The following is a 21156-nucleotide window of genomic DNA, read 5'->3' as shown; positions in this document are numbered from 1 at the left end:
AGCTGAGTGTGTGAGATGGTCCCTGACTGTCCCAGCTGAGTGTGTGAGATGGTCCCTGACAGTCTCAGCTGAGTGTGCAAGATGTTCCCTGACTGTCCCAGCTGAGTGCGTGAGATGGTCCCAGACTGTCCCAGCTGAGTTAGTGAGATGGTCCCTGACTGTCCCAGCTGAGTTAGTGAGATGGTCCCTGACTGTCCCAGCTGAGTGTGTGAGGTGGTCCCTGACTGTCCCAGCTGAGTGTGTGAGGTGGTCCCTGACTGTCCCAGCTGAGTGTGTGAGATGGTCCCTGACTGTCGCAGATGAGTGTGTGAGATGGGCCCTGACTGACCCCGCTGAGATAGTGAGATGGGCCCTGACTGACCCCGCTGAGATAGTGAGATGGGCCCTGACTGACCCCGCTGAGATAGTGAGATGGTCCCTGACTGACCCCGCTGAGTGTGTAAGATGGTCCCTGACTGTCCCAGCTGAGTGTGTGAGATGGTTCCTGACAGTCCCAGCTGAGTGTGTGAGATGGTCCCTAACTGTCCCAGCTGAGTGTGTGAGATGGTCCCTGACAGTCTCAGTTGAGTGTGTGAGATGGTCCCTAACTGTCCCAGCTGAGTGTGTGAGATGGTCCCTGACAGTCTCAGCTGAGTGTGCGAGATGGTCCCTGACTGTCCCAGCTGAGTGCGTGAGATGGTCCCTGACTGTACCAGCTGAGTGCGTGAGATGGTCCCTGACTGTCCCAGCTGAGTTAGTGAGATGGTCCCTGACTGTCCCAGCTGAGTGTGTGAGATGGTCCCTGACAGTCTCAGTTGAGTGTGTGAGATGGTCCCTAACTGTCCCAGCTGAGTGTGTGAGATGGTCCCTGACAGTCTCAGCTGAGTGTGCGAGATGGTCCCTGACTGTCCCAGCTGAGTGCGTGAGATGGTCCCTGACTGTACCAGCTGAGTTAGTGAGGTGGTCCCTGACTGTCCCAGCTGAGTGTGTGAGATGGTCCCTAACTGTCCCAGCTGAGTGTGTGAGATGGTCCCTAACTGTCCCAGCTGAGTGTGTGAGATGGTCCCTGACAGTCTCAGTTGAGTGTGTGAGATGGTCCCTAACTGTCCCAGCTGAGTGTGTGAGATGGTCCCTGACAGTCTCAGCTGAGTGTGCGAGATGGTCCCTGACTGTCCCAGCTGAGTGCGTGAGATGGTCCCTGACTGTACCAGCTGAGTTAGTGAGGTGGTCCCTGACTGTCCCAGCTGAGTGTGTGAGATGGTCCCTAACTGTCCCAGCTGAGTGTGTGAGATGGTCCCTAACTGTCCCAGCTGAGTGTGTGAGATGGTCCCTGACAGTCTCAGTTGAGTGTGTGAGATGGTCCCTAACTGTCCCAGCTGAGTGTGTGAGATGGTCCCTGACAGTCTCAGCTGAGTGTGCGAGATGGTCCCTGACTGTCCCAGCTGAGTGCGTGAGATGGTCCCTGACTGTACCAGCTGAGTTAGTGAGATGGTCCCTGACTGTCCCAGCTGAGTTAGTGAGATGGTCCCTAACTGTCCCAGCTGAGTGTGTGAGATGGTCTCTGACAGTCTCAGTTGAGTGTGTGAGATGGTCCCTAACTGTCCCAGCTGAGTGTGTGAGATGGTCCCTGACAGTCTCAGCTGAGTGTGCGAGATGGTCCCTGACTGTCCCAGCTGAGTGCGTGAGATGGTCCCTGACTGTACCAGCTGAGTTAGTGAGGTGGTCCCTGACTGTCCCAGCTGAGTGTGTGAGATGGTCCCTGACTGTCGCAGATGAGTGTGTGAGATGGGCCTCGACTGTCCCAGCTGAGTGTGTGAGATGGGCCTCGACTGTCCCAGCTGAGTTAGTGAGATGGTCCCTGACAGTCCCAGCTGAGTTTGTGAGATGGTCCCTGACAGTCCCAGCTGAGTGTGTGAGATGGCCCCCTCTGACTCTCCCAGCTGAGTTAGTGAGATGGTCCCAGACTGTCCCAGCTGAGTGTTTGAGATGACCCCTGACTGTCCCAGCTGAGTGTGTAAGATGGTCTCTGATTATGTCAGCTGATTTAGTGAGAAGGCCCCTAATTATGTCAGCGGAGTGAGTGAGATGGACCCTGACTGTCCCAGCTGAGTTAGTGAGATGGTCCCTGACTGTCCCAGCTGAGTGTGTGAGATGGTCCCTGACAGTCCCAGCTGAGTGTGTGAGATGGTCCCTGACAGTCCCAGCTGAGTGTGTGAGATGGTCCCTGACAGTCTCAGCTGAGTGTGTGAGATGGTCCCTAACTGTCCCAGCTGAGTGTGTGAGATGGTCCCTGACTGTCCCAGCTGAGTGTGTGAGATGGTCCCTGACTGTCCCAGGTGAGTGTGTGAGATGGTCCCTGACTGTCCCAGGTGAGTGTGTGAGATGGTCCCTGACTGTCCCAGCTGAGTGTGTGAGATGGTCCCTGACTGTTCCAGCTGAGTGTGTGAGATGGTCCCTGACTGTCCCAGCTGAGTGTGTGAGATGGTCCCTGACTGTCCCAGCCGAGTTAGTGAGATGGTCCCTGACTGTCCCAGCTGAGTGTGTGAGATGGTCCCTGACTGTGGCAGATGAGTGTGTGAGATGGGCCCTGACTGACCCCGCTGAGATAGTGAGATGGTTCCTGACTAACCCCGCTGAGTGTGTAAGACGGTCCCTGACTGTCCCAGCTGAGTTAGTGAGATGGACCCCTGACTGTCCCAGCTGAAGGTAATCCTTTAAACACAATGTTAGTTCATCTCACAGTAAAAGGGTCACATGATGTATGCAAGTTTATATTAACTAAGGTATTAATAAAAAACAGACTGTATATATTGCTTGCCACATGATGTGGATAAATTACACACAGTGTTTACTGTATATCAGCTTGCAGTACTTTCTATGTGGCAGCCAATTTTCTCACACTAAAGCTCACAAAATTACACAAAGTAATTTTCATAACACAATCAAATCAGTGTTATATTGTAATCTTAGTTTTCTTACTAGACTTTTTGCTATGTGATTATACAGTATCAAAAACACAATACTGTGTATGTATATAATAACAGAGATTCAGATGTTCATCGAATATCCCAATTTTATTCAATTATTTTAGAGCACAAGTACTTTCTTTTAAATTTACTGTTTTACACCAAAAATTAGAAATGTTCCATGGCGCTATTTACCATTTTTGACATAACTTTCTAAGCAATGTTTGAGACAAATATAATCTCCTGAAATAGTATGTAGTGATATGAGCACAATTCTAACTGAACTGTGTTCTACCTATTATGTATGTCAGAGGATAAACATGAACTGTACAAGCTTTGTTAATGTCAAGTAACAGATGTGACCAATGTTTCAATATCACATGCAATGACCGCTACATGTCATGCTTAATAATTTAAATTCAATTGCAATAAAACATGCAATGTATGTGTAAAAAGTACCATACTCAAATGTATGCCATCTACAGAATCAGTATTTATTGAATCTGTGATTTCCTTTATTCTATGCAACTACAGAACTAAACAGAGTTGTCTCTTTCAATGGTTCTGCTAACACTTGTCTATGTTACACAGAAACAGTTCATTTGCAAGCATGTTGTTTACAGCCATGCACGGCATTTTGACGGCCACCGTATGACTTTTTGGAAAGAGAAAAGATCACTTACTTTGTATTGAGAATTCCTAGAATCTCAAATATAATGAGTTCAAACATTGTACATGACAAGGCAAATGTCAACGAAAATATCAGCTGCACTATTATATGGTGCACCTGTAAAAAAATAACAACAAACCAATGATTTATTTCAACTAGAAAGAAGAAGACAAATTAATAACATTGTGCAGAAAATATGTTTGACTAAGATGACAGAAATTGACAGAAAAACAAACACATGATAACTCCTATTACAATTTGTTTGAATTTGATTGTGTGAGCAAAATGTCTGTGAACGGCCTAGGCATTGATTCAAATGCAACATGAATGCCTAGACATTGATTCAAATGCAACATGAATGCCTAGGCATTGATTCAAATGCAACATGAATGCCTAGGCATTGATTCAAATGCAACATGAATGCCTAGGCATTGATTCAAATACAACATGAATGCCTAGGCATTGATTCAAATGCAACATGAATGCCTATGCATTTGGTTTGAATACAACATGAATGCCTAGGCATTTGGTTTTAACACAATGTGAATGCCTAGGCATTTGGTTTTAACACAACATAAATGCCTAGGCATTTGGTTTTAACACAACATAAATGCCTAGGCATTTGGTTTTAACACAATGTGAATGCCTGGGCATTTGGTTTTAACACAACATGAATGCCTGGGCATTTGGTTTGAACACAACATGAATGCCTAGGCCTTTGGTTTGTACACAACATGAATGCCTAGGCATTTGGTTTGAACACAACATGAATGCATAGGCATTTGGTTTGAACACAACATGAATGCCTAGGCATTTGGTTTGAACACAACATGAATGCCTAGGCATTTGGTTTGAACACAACATGAATGCCTAGGCATTTGGTTTGAACACAACATAAATGCCTAGGCATTTGGTTTGAACACAACATGAATGCCTAGGCATTGTTTTGAATACAACATGAATAACTAGGCATTTGGTTTGAACACAACATGAATGCCTAGGCATTGTTTTGAATACAACATGAATAACTATGCATTTGGTTTGAATACAACATGAATGCCTATGCATTTGGTTTTAACACAACATGAATGCCAAGGCATTTGGTTTTAACACAACATGAATAACTAGGCATTTGGTTTGAATACAACATGAATGCCTAGGCATTTGGTATGAACACAACATGAATGCCTAGGCATTTGGTTTGAACACAACATGAATAACTAGGCCTTTGGTTTGTACACAACATGAATGCATAGGCATTTGGTTTGAACACAACATGAATGCATAGGCATTTGGTTTGAACACAACATGAATGCCTAGGCATTTGGTTTGAACACAACATGAATGCCTAGGCATTTGGTTTGAACACAACATGAATGCCTATGCATTTGGTTTGAACACAACATAAATGCCTAGGCATTTGGTTTGAACACAACATGAATGCCTAGGCATTGTTTTGAATACAACATGAATAACTAGGCATTTGGTTTGAATACAACATGAATGCCTATGCATTTGGTTTTAACACAACATGAATGCCTAGGCATTTGGTTTTAACACAACATGAATAACTAGGCATTTGGTTTGAATACAACATGAATGCCTAGGCATTTGGTATGAACACAACATAAATGCCTAGGCATTTGGTTTGAACACAACATGAATAACTAGGCCTTTGGTTTGAACACAACATGAATAACTAGGCCTTTGGTTTGAACACAACATGAATGCCTAGGCATTTGGTTTGAACACAAAATGAATGCCTGGGCATTTGGTTTGAACACAACATGAATGCCTGGGCATTTGGTTTGAACACAACATGAATAACTAGGCCTTTGGTTTGAACACAACATGAATGCCTAGGCCTTTGGTTTGAACACAACATGAATGCCAAGGTATTTGGTTTGAACACAACATAAATGCCTAGGCATTTGGTTTGAACATAACATGAATAACTAGGCATTTGGTTTGAACAGAAAATGAATGCCTAGGCATTGTTTTGAATACAACATGAATAACTAGGCATTTGGTTTGAATACAACATGAATGCCTAGGCATTTGGTGTTAACATAACATGAATGTCTAGGCATTTGGTTTGAATACAACATGAATGCCTAGGTATTTGGTTTGAATACAACATGAATGCCTAGGCATGTGGTTTGAACGCAACATGAATGCCTAGGCATTTAGTTTGAACACAACATGAATGCCTAGGCATTTGGTTTGAACACAAGATGAATGCCTAGGCCTTTGGTTTGAACACAACATGAATACCTAGGCATTTGGTTTGAACACAACATAAATGCCTAGGCATTTGGTTTGAACACAACATGAATGCCTAGGCATTTGGTTTGAACACAACATGAATGCCTAGGCATTTGGTTTGAACACAACATGAATGCATAGGCATTTGGTTTGAACACAACATGAATAACTAGGCCTTTGGTTTGAACACAACATGAATAACTAGGCCTTTGGTTTGAACACAACATGAATGCCTAGGCATTTGGTTTGACCACAACATGAATGCCTAGGCATTTGGTTTGACCACAACATGAATAACTAGGCCTTTGGTTTGAACACAACATGAATAACTAGGCATTTGGTTTGAACACAACATGAATGCCGAGGCATTTGGTTTGAACACAACATGAATAACTAGGCCTTTGGTTTGAACACAACATGAATGCCAAGGTATTTGGTTTGAACACAACATAAATGCCTAGGCATTTGGTTTGAACATAACATGAATAACTAGGCATTTGGTTTGAACATAACATGAATAACTAGGCATTTGGTTTGAACACAACATGAATGCCTAGGCATTTGGTTTGAACACAACATGAATGCCTAGGCCTTTGGTTTGAACAAAACATGAATAACTAGGCCTTTGGTTTGAACACAACATAAATGCCTAGGCATTTGGTTTGAACACAACAAATGCCTAGGCATTTGGTTTGAATACAACATGGATGCCTAGGTATTTGGTTTGAATACAACATGAATGCCTAGGCATTTGGTTTGAACACAACATGAATGCCTAGGTATTTGGTTTGAACACAACATAAATGCCTAGACATTTGGTTTGAACACAACATGAATGCCTAGGCATTTGGTTTTAACACAACATGGATAACTAGGCATTTCGTTTGAATACAACATGAATGCCTAGGCATTTGGTTTTAACACAACATGAATGCCTAGGCATTTGGTTTTAACACAACATGAATGCCTAGGCATTTGGTTTTAACACAACATGAATAACTAGGCATTTGGTTTTAACACAACATGAATAACTAGGTATTTGGTTTGAACACAACATAAATGCCTAGGCATTTGGTTTGAACACAACATGAATAACTAGGCATTTGGTTTGAACACAACATGAATAACTAGGCATTTGGTTTGAACACAACATGAATGCCTATGCATTTGGTTTGAACACAACATGAATGCCTATGCATTTGGTTTGAACACAACATGAATGCCTAGGCATTTGGTTTGAACACAACATGAATGCCTAGGCCTTTGGTTTGTACACAACATGAATGCATAGGCATTTGGTTTGAACACAACATGAATGCATAGGCATTTGGTTTGAACACAACATGAATGCATAGGCATTTGGTTTGAACACAACATGAATGCCTAGGCATTTGGTTTGAACACAACATGAATGCATAGGCATTTGGTTTGAACACAACATGAATGCCTAGGCATTTGGTTTGAACACAACATAAATGCCTAGACATTTGGTTTGAACACAACATGAATGCCTAGGCATTGTTTTGAATACAACATGAATAACTAGGCATTTGGTTTGAATACAACATGAATGCCTAGGCATTTGGTTTGAACACAACCTGAAAGCCTAGGCATTTGGTTTTAACACAACATGAATGTCTAGGCATTTGGTTTGAATACAACATGAATGCATAGGCATTTGGTTTGAACACAACATGAATGCCTAGGCATTTGGTTTGAACACAACATGAATAACTAGGCCTTTGGTTTGAACACAACATGAATAACTAGGCCTTTGGTTTGAACACAACATGAATGCCTAGGCATTTGGTTTGAACACAACATGAATGCCTGGGCATTTGGTTTGAAATCAACATGAATAACTAGGCCTTTGGTTTGAAATCAACATGAATGCCTAGGCGTTTGGTTTGAACATAACATGAATAACTAGGCATTTGGTTTGAACAGAACATGAATGCCTAGGCATTGTTTTGAATACAACACGAATAACTAGGCATTTGGTTTGAATACAACATGAATGCCTAGGCATTTGGTTTTAACATAACATGAATGTCTAGGCATTTGGTTTTAACATAACATGAATGTCTAGGCATTTGGTTTGAATACAACATGAATGCCTAGGCATTTGGTTTGAATACAACATGAATGCCTAGGCATTTGGTTTGAACACAACATGAATGCCTAGGCATTTGGTTTGAACACAACATGAATGCCTAGGCATTTGGTTTGAACACAACATGAATGCCTAGGCCTTTGGTTTGAACACAACATGAATACCTAGGCAGTTGGTTTGAACACAGCATAAATGCCTAGGCATTTGGTTTGAACACAACATGAATGCCTAGGTATTTGGTTTGAACACAACTTGAATGCCTAGGCATTTGGTTTGAACATAACATGAATAACTATGCCTTTGGTTTGAACACAACATGAATAACTATGCCTTTGGTTTGAACACAACATGAATGCCTAGGCATTTGGTTTGACCACAACATGAATGCCTAGGCATTTGGTTTGACCACAACATGAATAACTAGGCCTTTGGTTTGAACACAACATGAATAACTAGGCATTTGGTTTGAACACAACATGAATGCCGAGGCATTTTGGTTTGAACACAACATGAATAACTAGGCCTTTGGTTTGAACACAACATGAATGCCAAGGTATTTGATTTGAACACAACATAAATGCCTAGGCATTTGGTTTGAACATAACATGAATAACTAGGCATTTGGTTTGAACATAACATGAATAACTAGGCATTTGGTTTGAACACAACATGAATGCCTAGGCATTTGGTTTGAACACAACATGAATGCCTAGGCATTTGGTTTGAACACAACATGAATGCCTAGGCCTTTGGTTTGTACACAACATGAATGCCTAGGCATTTGGTTTGAACACAACATGAATGCCTAGGCATTTGGTTTGAACACAACATGAATAACTAGGCCTTTGGTTTGAACACAACATGAATAACTAGGCCTTTGGTTTGAACACAACATGAATGCCTAGGCATTGTTTTGAATACAACATGAATACCTAGGCATTTGGTTTGAACACAACATGAATGCCTAGGCATTTGGTTTGAACACAACATGAATGCCTAGGCCTTTGCTTTGAACACAACATTAATGCCTAGGCATTTGGTTTGAACACAACATGAATGCCTAGGCATTTGGTTTGAACACAACATGAATGCCTAGGCATTTGGTTTGAACACAACATGAATAACTAGGCCTTTGGTTTGAACACAACATGAATAACTAGGCCTTTGGTTTGAACACAACATGAATGCCTAGGCATTGTTTTGAATACAACATGAATAACAATGCATTTGGTTTGAATACAACATGAATGCCTAGGCATTTGGTTTGAACACAACATGAATGCCTAGGCATTTGGTTTTAACACAACATGAATGCCTAGGCATTTGGTTTTAACACAACATGAATGGGTAGGCATTTGGTTTGAATGCAACATGAATGCCTATGCATTTGGTTTGAATACAACATAAATGCCTATGCATTTGGTTTGAATACAACATGAATGCCTATGCATTTGGTTTGAATACAACATGAATGCCTAGGCATTTGGTTTGAACACAACATGAATGCCTAGACCTTTGGTTTGAACACAACATGAATGCCTAGGCATTTGGTTTGAACACAACATGAATAACTAGGCCTTTGGTTTGAACACAACATGAATAACTAGGCCTTTGGTTTGAACACAACATGAATGCCTAGGCATTGTTTTGAATACAACATGAATAACAAGGCATTTGGTTTGAATACAACATGAATGCCTAGGCATTTGGTTTGAACACAACATGAATGCCTAGGCATTTGGTTTGAACACAACATGAATGCCTAGGCCTTTGCTTTGAACACAACATAAATGCCTAGGCATTTGGTTTGAACACAACATTAATGCCTAGGCATTTGGTTTGAACACAACATGAATGCCTAGGCATTTGGTTTGAACACAACATGAATGCCTAGGCATTTGGTTTGAACACCACATGAATAACTAGGCCTTTGGTTTGAACACAACATGAATGCCTAGGCATTGTTTTGAATACAACATGAATAACAATGCATTTGGTTTGAATACAACATGAATGCCTAGGCATTTGGTTTGAACACAACATGAATGCCTAGGCATTTGGTTTTAACACAACATGAATGCCTAGGCATTTGGTTTTAACACAACATGAATGGGTAGGCATTTGGTTTGAATGCAACATGAATGCCTATGCATTTGGTTTGAATACAACATAAATGCCTATGCATTTGGTTTGAATACAACATGAATGCCTATGCATTTGGTTTGAATACAACATGAATGCCTAGGCATTTGGTTTGAACACAACATGAATGCCTAGACCTTTGGTTTGAACACAACATGAATGCCTAGACCTTTGGTTTGAACACAACATGAATGCCTAGGCATTTGGTTTGAACACAACATGAATAACTAGGCATTTGGTTTGAACACAACATGAATGCCTTGGCATTTGGTTTGAACACAACATGAATGCCTAGGCATTTGGTTTGAACACAACATAAATGCCTAGGCATTTGGTTTGAACACAACATAAATGCCTAGGCATTTGGTTTGAACACAACATGAATGCCTATGCATTTGGTTTTAACACAACATGAATGCCTAGGCATTTGGTTTTAACACAACATGAATAACTAGGCATTTGGTTTGAATACAACATGAATGCCTAGGCATTTGGTATGAACACAACATAAATGCCTAGGCATTTGGTTTGAACACAACATGAATAACTAGGCCTTTGGTTTGAACACAACATGAATAACTAGGCCTTTGGTTTGAACACAACATGAATGCCTAGGCATTTGGTTTGAACACAAAATGAATGCCTGGGCATTTGGTTTGAACACAACATGAATGCCTGGGCATTTGGTTTGAACACAACATGAATAACTAGGCCTTTGGTTTGAACACAACATGAATGCCTAGGCCTTTGGTTTGAACACAACATGAATGCCAAGGTATTTGGTTTGAACACAACATAAATGCCTAGGCATTTGGTTTGAACATAACATGAATAACTAGGCATTTGGTTTGAACAGAAAATGAATGCCTAGGCATTGTTTTGAATACAACATGAATAACTAGGCATTTGGTTTGAATACAACATGAATGCCTAGGCATTTGGTGTTAACATAACATGAATGTCTAGGCATTTGGTTTGAATACAACATGAATGCCTAGGTATTTGGTTTGAATACAACATGAATGCCTAGGCATGTGGTTTGAACGCAACATGAATGCCTAGGCATTTAGTTTGAACACAACATGAATGCCTAGGCATTTGGTTTGAACACAAGATGAATGCCTAGGCCTTTGGTTTGAACACAACATGAATACCTAGGCATTTGGTTTGAACACAACATAAATGCCTAGGCATTTGGTTTGAACACAACATGAATGCCTAGGCATTTGGTTTGAACACAACATGAATGCCTAGGCATTTGGTTTGAACACAACATGAATGCATAGGCATTTGGTTTGAACACAACATGAATAACTAGGCCTTTGGTTTGAACACAACATGAATAACTAGGCCTTTGGTTTGAACACAACATGAATGCCTAGGCATTTGGTTTGACCACAACATGAATGCCTAGGCATTTGGTTTGACCACAACATGAATAACTAGGCCTTTGGTTTGAACACAACATGAATAACTAGGCATTTGGTTTGAACACAACATGAATGCCGAGGCATTTGGTTTGAACACAACATGAATAACTAGGCCTTTGGTTTGAACACAACATGAATGCCAAGGTATTTGGTTTGAACACAACATAAATGCCTAGGCATTTGGTTTGAACATAACATGAATAACTAGGCATTTGGTTTGAACATAACATGAATAACTAGGCATTTGGTTTGAACACAACATGAATGCCTAGGCATTTGGTTTGAACACAACATGAATGCCTAGGCCTTTGGTTTGAACACAACATGAATAACTAGGCCTTTGGTTTGAACACAACATAAATGCCTAGGCATTTGGTTTGAACACAACAAATGCCTAGGCATTTGGTTTGAATACAACATGGATGCCTAGGTATTTGGTTTGAATACAACATGAATGCCTAGGCATTTGGTTTGAATACAACATGAATGCCTAGGCATTTGGTTTGAACACAACATGAATGCCTAGGTATTTGGTTTGAACACAACATAAATGCCTAGACATTTGGTTTGAACACAACATGAATGCCTAGGCATTTGGTTTTAACACAACATGGATAACTAGGCATTTCGTTTGAATACAACATGAATGCCTAGGCATTTGGTTTTAACACAACATGAATGCCTAGGCATTTGGTTTTAACACAACATGAATGCCTAGGCATTTGGTTTTAACACAACATGAATAACTAGGCATTTGGTTTTAACACAACATGAATAACTAGGCATTTGGTTTGAACACAACATGAATAACTAGGCATTTGGTTTGAACACAACATGAATAACTAGGCATTTGGTTTGAACACAACATGAATAACTAGGCATTTGGTTTGAACACAACATGAATAACTAGGCATTTGGTTTGAACACAACATGAATGCCTATGCATTTGGTTTGAACACAACATGAATGCCTATGCATTTGGTTTGAACACAACATGAATGCCTAGGCATTTGGTTTGAACACAACATGAATGCCTAGGCCTTTGGTTTGTACACAACATGAATGCATAGGCATTTGGTTTGAACACAACATGAATGCATAGGCATTTGGTTTGAACACAACATGAATGCATAGGCATTTGGTTTGAACACAACATGAATGCCTAGGCATTTGGTTTGAACACAACATGAATGCATAGGCATTTGGTTTGAACACAACATGAATGCCTAGGCATTTGGTTTGAACACAACATAAATGCCTAGACATTTGGTTTGAACACAACATGAATGCCTAGGCATTGTTTTGAATACAACATGAATAACTAGGCATTTGGTTTGAATACAACATGAATGCCTAGGCATTTGGTTTGAACACAACCTGAAAGCCTAGGCATTTGGTTTTAACACAACATGAATGTCTAGGCATTTGGTTTGAATACAACATGAATGCATAGGCATTTGGTTTGAACACAACATGAATGCCTAGGCATTTGGTTTGAACACAACATGAATAACTAGGCCTTTGGTTTGAACACAACATGAATAACTAGGCCTTTGGTTTGAACACAACATGAATGCCTAGGCATTTGGTTTGAACACAACATGAATGCCTGGGCATTTGGTTTGAAATCAACATGAATAACTAGGCCTTTGGTTTGAAATCAACATGAATGCCTAGGCGTTTGGTTTGAACATAACATGAATAACTAGGCATTTGGTTTGAACAGAACATGAATGCCTAGGCATTGTTTTGAATACAACACGAATAACTAGGCATTTGGTTTGAATACAACATGAATGCCTAGGCATTTGGTTTTAACATAACATGAATGTCTAGGCATTTGGTTTTAACATAACATGAATGTCTAGGCATTTGGTTTGAATACAACATGAATGCCTAGGCATTTGGTTTGAATACAACATGAATGCCTAGGCATTTGGTTTGAACACAACATGAATGCCTAGGCATTTGGTTTGAACACAACATGAATGCCTAGGCATTTGGTTTGAACACAACATGAATGCCTAGGCCTTTGGTTTGAACACAACATGAATACCTAGGCAGTTGGTTTGAACACAGCATAAATGCCTAGGCATTTGGTTTGAACACAACATGAATGCCTAGGTATTTGGTTTGAACACAACTTGAATGCCTAGGCATTTGGTTTGAACATAACATGAATAACTATGCCTTTGGTTTGAACACAACATGAATAACTATGCCTTTGGTTTGAACACAACATGAATGCCTAGGCATTTGGTTTGACCACAACATGAATGCCTAGGCATTTGGTTTGACCACAACATGAATAACTAGGCCTTTGGTTTGAACACAACATGAATAACTAGGCATTTGGTTTGAACACAACATGAATGCCGAGGCATTTTGGTTTGAACACAACATGAATAACTAGGCCTTTGGTTTGAACACAACATGAATGCCAAGGTATTTGGTTTGAACACAACATAAATGCCTAGGCATTTGGTTTGAACATAACATGAATAACTAGGCATTTGGTTTGAACATAACATGAATAACTAGGCATTTGGTTTGAACACAACATGAATGCCTAGGCATTTGGTTTGAACACAACATGAATGCCTAGGCATTTGGTTTGAACACAACATGAATGCCTAGGCCTTTGGTTTGTACACAACATGAATGCATAGGCATTTGGTTTGAACACAACATGAATGCCTAGGCATTTGGTTTGAACACAACATGAATGCCTAGGCATTTGGTTTGAACACAACATGAATAACTAGGCCTTTGGTTTGAACACAACATGAATAACTAGGCCTTTGGTTTGAACACAACATGAATGCCTAGGCATTGTTTTGAATACAACATGAATAACAAGGCATTTGGTTTGAATACAACATGAATGCCTAGGCATTTGGTTTGAACACAACATGAATGCCTAGGCATTTGGTTTGAACACAACATGAATGCCTAGGCCTTTGCTTTGAACACAACATTAATGCCTAGGCATTTGGTTTGAACACAACATGAATGCCTAGGCATTTGGTTTGAACACAACATGAATGCCTAGGCATTTGGTTTGAACACAACATGAATAACTAGGCCTTTGGTTTGAACACAACATGAATAACTAGGCCTTTGGTTTGAACACAACATGAATGCCTAGGCATTGTTTTGAATACAACATGAATAACAATGCATTTGGTTTGAATACAACATGAATGCCTAGGCATTTGGTTTGAACACAACATGAATGCCTAGGCATTTGGTTTTAACACAACATGAATGCCTAGGCATTTGGTTTTAACACAACATGAATGGGTAGGCATTTGGTTTGAATGCAACATGAATGCCTATGCATTTGGTTTGAATACAACATAAATGCCTATGCATTTGGTTTGAATACAACATGAATGCCTATGCATTTGGTTTGAATACAACATGAATGCCTAGGCATTTGGTTTGAACACAACATGAATGCCTAGACCTTTGGTTTGAACACAACATGAATGCCTAGGCATTTGGTTTGAACACAACATGAATAACTAGGCCTTTGGTTTGAACACAACATGAATAACTAGGCCTTTGGTTTGAACACAACATGAATGCCTAGGCATTGTTTTGAATACAACATGAATAACAAGGCATTTGGTTTGAATACAACATGAATGCCTAGGCATTTGGTTTGAACACAACATGAATGCCTAGGCATTTGGTTTGAACACAACATGAATGCCTAGGCCTTTGCTTTGAACACAACATAAATGCCTAGGCATTTGGTTTGAACACAACATTAATGCCTAGGCATTTGGTTTGAACACAACATGAATGCCTAGGCATTTGGTTTGAACACAACATGAATGCCTAGGCATTTGGTTTGAACACAACATGAATAACTAGGCCTTTGGTTTGAACACAACATGAATGCCTAGGCATTGTTTTGAATACAACATGAATAACAATGCATTTGGTTTGAATACAACATGAATGCCTAGGCATTTGGTTTGAACACAACATGAATGCCTAGGCATTTGGTTTTAACACAACATGAATGCCTAGGCATTTGGTTTTAACACAACATGAATGGGTAGGCATTTGGTTTGAATGCAACATGAATGCCTATGCATTTGGTTTGAATACAACATAAATGCCTATGCATTTGGTTTGAATACAACATGAATGCCTATGCATTTGGTTTGAATACAACATGAATGCCTAGGCATTTGGTTTGAACACAACATGAATGCCTAGACCTTTGGTTTGAACACAACATGAATGCCTAGGCATTTGGTTTGAACACAACATGAATAACTAGGCATTTGGTTTGAACACAACATGAATGCCTTGGCATTTGGTTTGAACACAACATGAATGCCTAGGCATTTGGTTTGAACACAACATAAATGCCTAGGCATTTGGTTTGAACACAACATAAATGCCTAGGCATTTGGTTTGAACACAACATGAATGCCTAGGTATTGGGTCTTCTCAACATTGCGCACATTTTATTCCCTGCAATTTTGAGGATCAGTAAAGTGCATCACAATTGGTAGAATGAGATAATTTTTGCTTTCTGTTCCAGAGAATGTTTTGTTGCTCCAAATCAACTTTTAATGCATCTATTTGAAAGAATTGTTTAATAAACATCAAATATTAAACTTATATCCAGTTGTTGTGGTATTATACAACCTTAAAATCGTCTCGCTGTATCATTTTTTAATTTTCCCTAGGATGAAAAGCAGAACCTCATTGCTAGCTTAGATAAATTTGTGAATCAGAATTGAATGTAATATTCATTATGGACTGGATATGGCTTTTGTGGCCCGAGGTTGTGCAGCAGAAGCACCCAAGCTTGCGAGGGCAGCAAAAGCTGTATCCAGTCCATAAAGTTTTCATCATATACTATTACATGTTGGTGTAATTACAATTTTACCATGACGTGATCTCAACACACACAATGTAATTTAGTATGACATGTTTTGTTTTGATTGCTGAAAGCAGGGTGTGCTGGGCCAGGCTTGATATGGGAAATTATTGCCCTGAAGTGAGGGCACACTTCCCATAGCATTGGAGTCCATGCAATACAAGTTACAAATGTATATGATAAACCAGCATATCTCGTATCATTTTATCAGTCTCCATATTAATGTACACATACCTCATAGTCTTTGTATAGACGTCTGATAAAGAAAACCCATCCTCCAAGAAAAAACAAAATCTGAAATAAACAAACATGACAATTACAAATGCAAAAATCATGGAGTAACTTGTTTGATGATTAAAGGAAAAAAGTTGAAAGTTACGTACTATGACAACCTGACAACCGTTGCCCTATCATTCACATTTACAATTCATTGTCACCTTTATTGTAATTCAATATCCAAATAAGGATACCATTATACTATGAAGATGATTATCATTATTACAAGACACTTTGCAATGGGCATGTCTTTCGCTTTTTTCACTATTTTATAAACTGGATTAGCAATTCCCACCACCAAATTTCGGCTATTTTCTAAACAAATCCAAAATTTGGTTTGCATTTTTATTATGATTTCATTTGAAGGTTTGATGTAATTTTAATGGGTATACATGTACATATTTTAATGCATACATGTACACTCTCAAAAATACCCCCAAAATAAGAGAATTAAGTATATAGTCTTTACAAAAAAACATTATTTTCCTTGTCTTAATAATGCCTTTTTTTTCGATCTGTGTAACTTCATGTGGAAATCCTAATGAGATTTAAAGTTCAGTTCACAACTGTGACTACAATAACAGTGTAGTGTACCCGGCAGTTGTTTCTGTTTTGTCGAATGTCAGTTGTTTTCTTTGTGTTCTTGGAATTTTGTCCCCGCCTGTTTAACTTACTTAAACTGTCAGTGTCTGACAAAATGCAACCAAATAAACGCAGAATAAAAACAATCTGTCAGCCGCCGTCGTCCACAGAAACCACATGATTTTACACATCGAATATGAGAATCGCAAGTGTAGACATATTGCATGGAAATGAACACTAAATACAGCTATCCCGGCCAGCAATCGAATCATCAATCTTCATGAGTGATGTAACTGGCATTTCCATCCATATGCTTCTACTACTACTATCCAGAAACGCTCATGTGAATGTGCGAGTGTGCGTACAGTAGCTTAAACATTGCTACAATAAAAGACGTGCTGAACAGGAAGTCTATTCTGGGCTAGTATCATTGTCAATTTTTGGAGAGTAGAGGACCATTTATACAGGGGACGTCCCAGTAAGAAATTGTTAAAATTGCCCGATTGGCATATCAAAATCCTGTATTGAAACAGAACATATTCTATATTCACTAATAAACAATGTTTCTATGTTTCTAGACGCACAACAAAATCGAAACAAAAGAAACCGTTCGATCCAAACAACCTGCGTCCTTGAAAATCAAGTCTTATCAGCCTTATCGCCAAGCAATTCGTCAAATCTTCTATGATTTTTGATAACATAATAGTATTAATACATTCAGGCGAAGAAAAATCGGCGATAATAGCCAAGAGGGTGAGGGACTGAATTTCAAAAACATATTTTATATACATGTATATAACAATAAACACACATACAGTACATAGATGATAGAAACTATGTTTGCATTTTCATGTTGATTAAAGTTATTATTGCAATTATGAATATTACTTAAATTTTTAATCTTTGTCGACCTTGTGGGATTTTGATTCATGTTTACAATAAAGTATCAAATAGAAAAATAAATAAACCAGTTAACTACAAAGTAAAATTCAACATGACCCAGGAATAGTTGCCTAAAGTCTATTCATCATTCTGCCTGAATTCAAACATTTTTACATCAACTCTTTTTTTTGTTTTTTGTTTAATAAATAACACGAGGCAGCTGGTACTGTAGCTTATGTATTAATTTATCCACCCTTGCCTTGAAACAAAGACAAATTTATTAATTTCTAAATATCACTGTCATTTCTCTTGAGCATTTCAATAGTTTTCTGTGCCAGTGTATTTGAAAGCAGTTATGTTTAGTTTTTTGAAAACCTCACGTACAGATTTTTTTTCCATTTTGACAGAAAGGACATGTTCTATCAGATATGTCAGTATAAGTCTGTTTCTATTTTTAGATGGTGAGCACTGATTGATATAATGTTAATTTGTTTCATAGCTGACCTATGTAGGCAGTTTTCAGGAGAGGTGTCATATATGTATTTTAGTTGTATAAAGGTGCAAAGCTATAATATTTTTTTGTTTTTTATTTTTTGATGGATGTACTATTTGTTACCAACTGAATATAAGTAATAAGGTACATCGAACAATATCAAATTTTATTAAAATATTTGCAATATTATTTTTTAATAATTACCAATATTTCAAGCGACAACTGTTTCATACAGATACCGCGTAAACATAAGAGTCGTATTGTCACATTTTAACACAGTGATTCTCTGTACGTCAATGCAGCAAACAAAACACGGTCACAGGTGGCCGAGTATGACGTTACATTGACAGCACAATGTGAATATTAGTGAGAACAATTTTGCAAATCAACTAAATTACCCTGTTTTTTTTTATATTTTATTTCACAGAATTTTGCTTATTTCAAATTATGTTACTAAAATTGTGCTTACTGCACCCCCCCCCCCCAAACACTCCCAACCCTCTCAACACACACATCAGAGAGTGAGACCACCAAGTCTACTACCGGGCGATACGTGTCAAGTGCTTACCTGAGTGGAAAACATCACCACGGAATCCAAGAAAAACGACATTTTGAACGGATATAAAAAGGTGTCAACTGTTGGTAGGATCGATCACAATAAAATAAAACCTGCTGTCTAAATTCAACTTATTTTGACCTTTTTTGGTAAACGATGCCAGAGCAGACACATCAGGGCGCCGCCATGTTGAAAGTAATAATATGTTGTTCAGCCTTAAGTAACGCGTCCTCTGATTGGCCATCGTGCTTATTACCATATTTAGAATGATAACTTGCAGCATTTTCTTACGACAAAATTAAACATATGAGCTGCATGAACTTATTTATGATTAAATATTATGACATTTTTGGAACAATGTTATACTTTTATCATAAACATTTAGTTTGAACAAAAATGCGGATATGTTGCCAGTCACGTTTTTCAACCAACCCGCAGTTGGCTTTCAGCGATAATGGTCCAGGAATCCCGGCTGTTAGATTAATTATCTCCCCTCACAAGAATGTCTGGGAATTCCCAATCTTTTTGACATACTTATAGCACACTGTGAGTGTCAAAACACCATAGAGCAGACTATTCTAATCACCACTTCATCCAAACCATTATATTGTGCAAATGTGCAGTCCGTTTGATCGTAATTTATATAAATGTTTGGCGCGAGCGGGGATGGACTTGTTTGGGAACAGCAGTCTTTTTCAATGTCGGCCATGACTGTCGAATCCAATGTACTACAGCAACACGCTTTACAGGTAGGAGGTTATTTGTTGTGTTCTTGAACTGAAAAAAATGCTAATTATAGTATTTAACATATCAGTGATCCGACACGAGGAATATAACGACTAGGATATGCCGCCAACATGGAACAAATAGAGAAGACGTATTTCTGTCGCGGGATCAAGCAGCCATGTTGCATTCCATGCCGAACAAAACGAAAACAATCAAGAGAATCTTGATTTTCCAAGGACTTCTCAGCAATTTCATTGCATCGATAATTACACTGCACGCACAGACAAATACACTAACAATCAATGTGTAAACGAATAGTAAGTTTGTTCACCTCTCGTGAATATATATTTGTTCAGTGTTTTCATGAAAATTCTACAGTTTTAATCATCTTGTGCTGTAACTGCAGACGTCCACTAAAAAGGGCTGTGGCAGTGGATTGAAAACACGACCGAGTGACATATTCCAATTACGATGCAGGACTACTTTTTCAGTGGAAACAAATAGTTACATACAAGAACACGAAAAACAAAACATAGTCAGAAACTGTTGAAATAATTTCAAGAAAAACGAAAGACTGTGGCACAACTCCAATGATTGCCTGGAACTGAACTTCTTCAGATTTGTTTATGAAAATTGTGATTGTCTGAGTTCATGTTAAATAGCAAGGGTCATCACTGTGTGTCTTGACATATGTCACATTCTGCTTTCAAGGGAATTCCAACAAAGTTGCATTCATAAACATCACAACTCAGAAACTACTTCCTGATGGGAATCTTTCACAGTCACTCATACAGTTAGTCACAAACATATATGTCAAAGCATTAAATTTTGGCCAATTTTAACAAATCTAAAATTAATTAATTTAAACTTTACTTTCTTTCATATTCATTGTTAATGATAACTAAGCTCTATTTTATATCTAAAAACCATAGGCTATGTCACAGTCCCACTATCATGTACATGCAAAATATATACTTTCATATCGTCTCTACTATCAGTAGCAGTACAAGAGAAAAAGTAGTCCTGTTCCTTCATGAAATCCGAATCAATATCTTTGTTCTCGAAACCAACAAAATCATCTCTGTACTTTCATGAGATGTTGCTCAAAAACGGCTTCTATTGTTTTGGTTCTGGTTCTGAAAACTAGCAATTGCACAATTTTCTTTTCGC

General features: G+C 38.9%; 2 protein-coding genes across 5 annotated transcripts in view; one reads left to right on the top strand and one right to left on the bottom strand.

The window, feature by feature from the left end:
* LOC100373194 (Golgi pH regulator-like) overlaps window positions 1-19424 on the bottom strand; it is a 37995-nt gene extending 18571 nt beyond the window's left edge. The window contains exons 1-3 of the mRNA XM_085499046.1: window positions 19273-19424; window positions 16706-16765; window positions 3629-3732 (exon numbers count right to left, since the gene is read on the bottom strand). Of these exons, the coding sequence (XP_085355172.1) occupies window positions 3629-3732; window positions 16706-16765; window positions 19273-19314 (206 nt within the window). The 5' untranslated portion in view covers window positions 19315-19424. The remainder of the gene's footprint in view (window positions 1-3628; window positions 3733-16705; window positions 16766-19272) is intronic.
* Window positions 19425-19805: 381 nt separating this feature from the next.
* LOC102808534 (ubiquitin carboxyl-terminal hydrolase 25-like) overlaps window positions 19806-21156 on the top strand; it is a 121425-nt gene continuing 120074 nt past the window's right edge. For 2 of the 4 annotated variants that reach the window (XM_085499042.1, XM_085499044.1), the window contains exon 1: window positions 19811-20009. In XM_085499042.1, the coding sequence (XP_085355168.1) occupies window positions 19908-20009 (102 nt within the window). In that variant the 5' untranslated portion in view covers window positions 19811-19907. Of the gene's footprint in view, window positions 20010-21156 lie in introns of all 4 variants that reach the window. The other 2 variants (XM_085499043.1, XM_085499041.1) reach the window with 2 other exon arrangements.

Source organism: Saccoglossus kowalevskii, chromosome 5, assembly GCF_978046115.1.
Source record: "Saccoglossus kowalevskii chromosome 5, keSacKowa6.1, whole genome shotgun sequence".
NCBI classification, from domain to species: Eukaryota; Metazoa; Hemichordata; class Enteropneusta; family Harrimaniidae; genus Saccoglossus; species Saccoglossus kowalevskii.
This window is presented reverse-complemented; position numbering and strand designations above follow the sequence as displayed.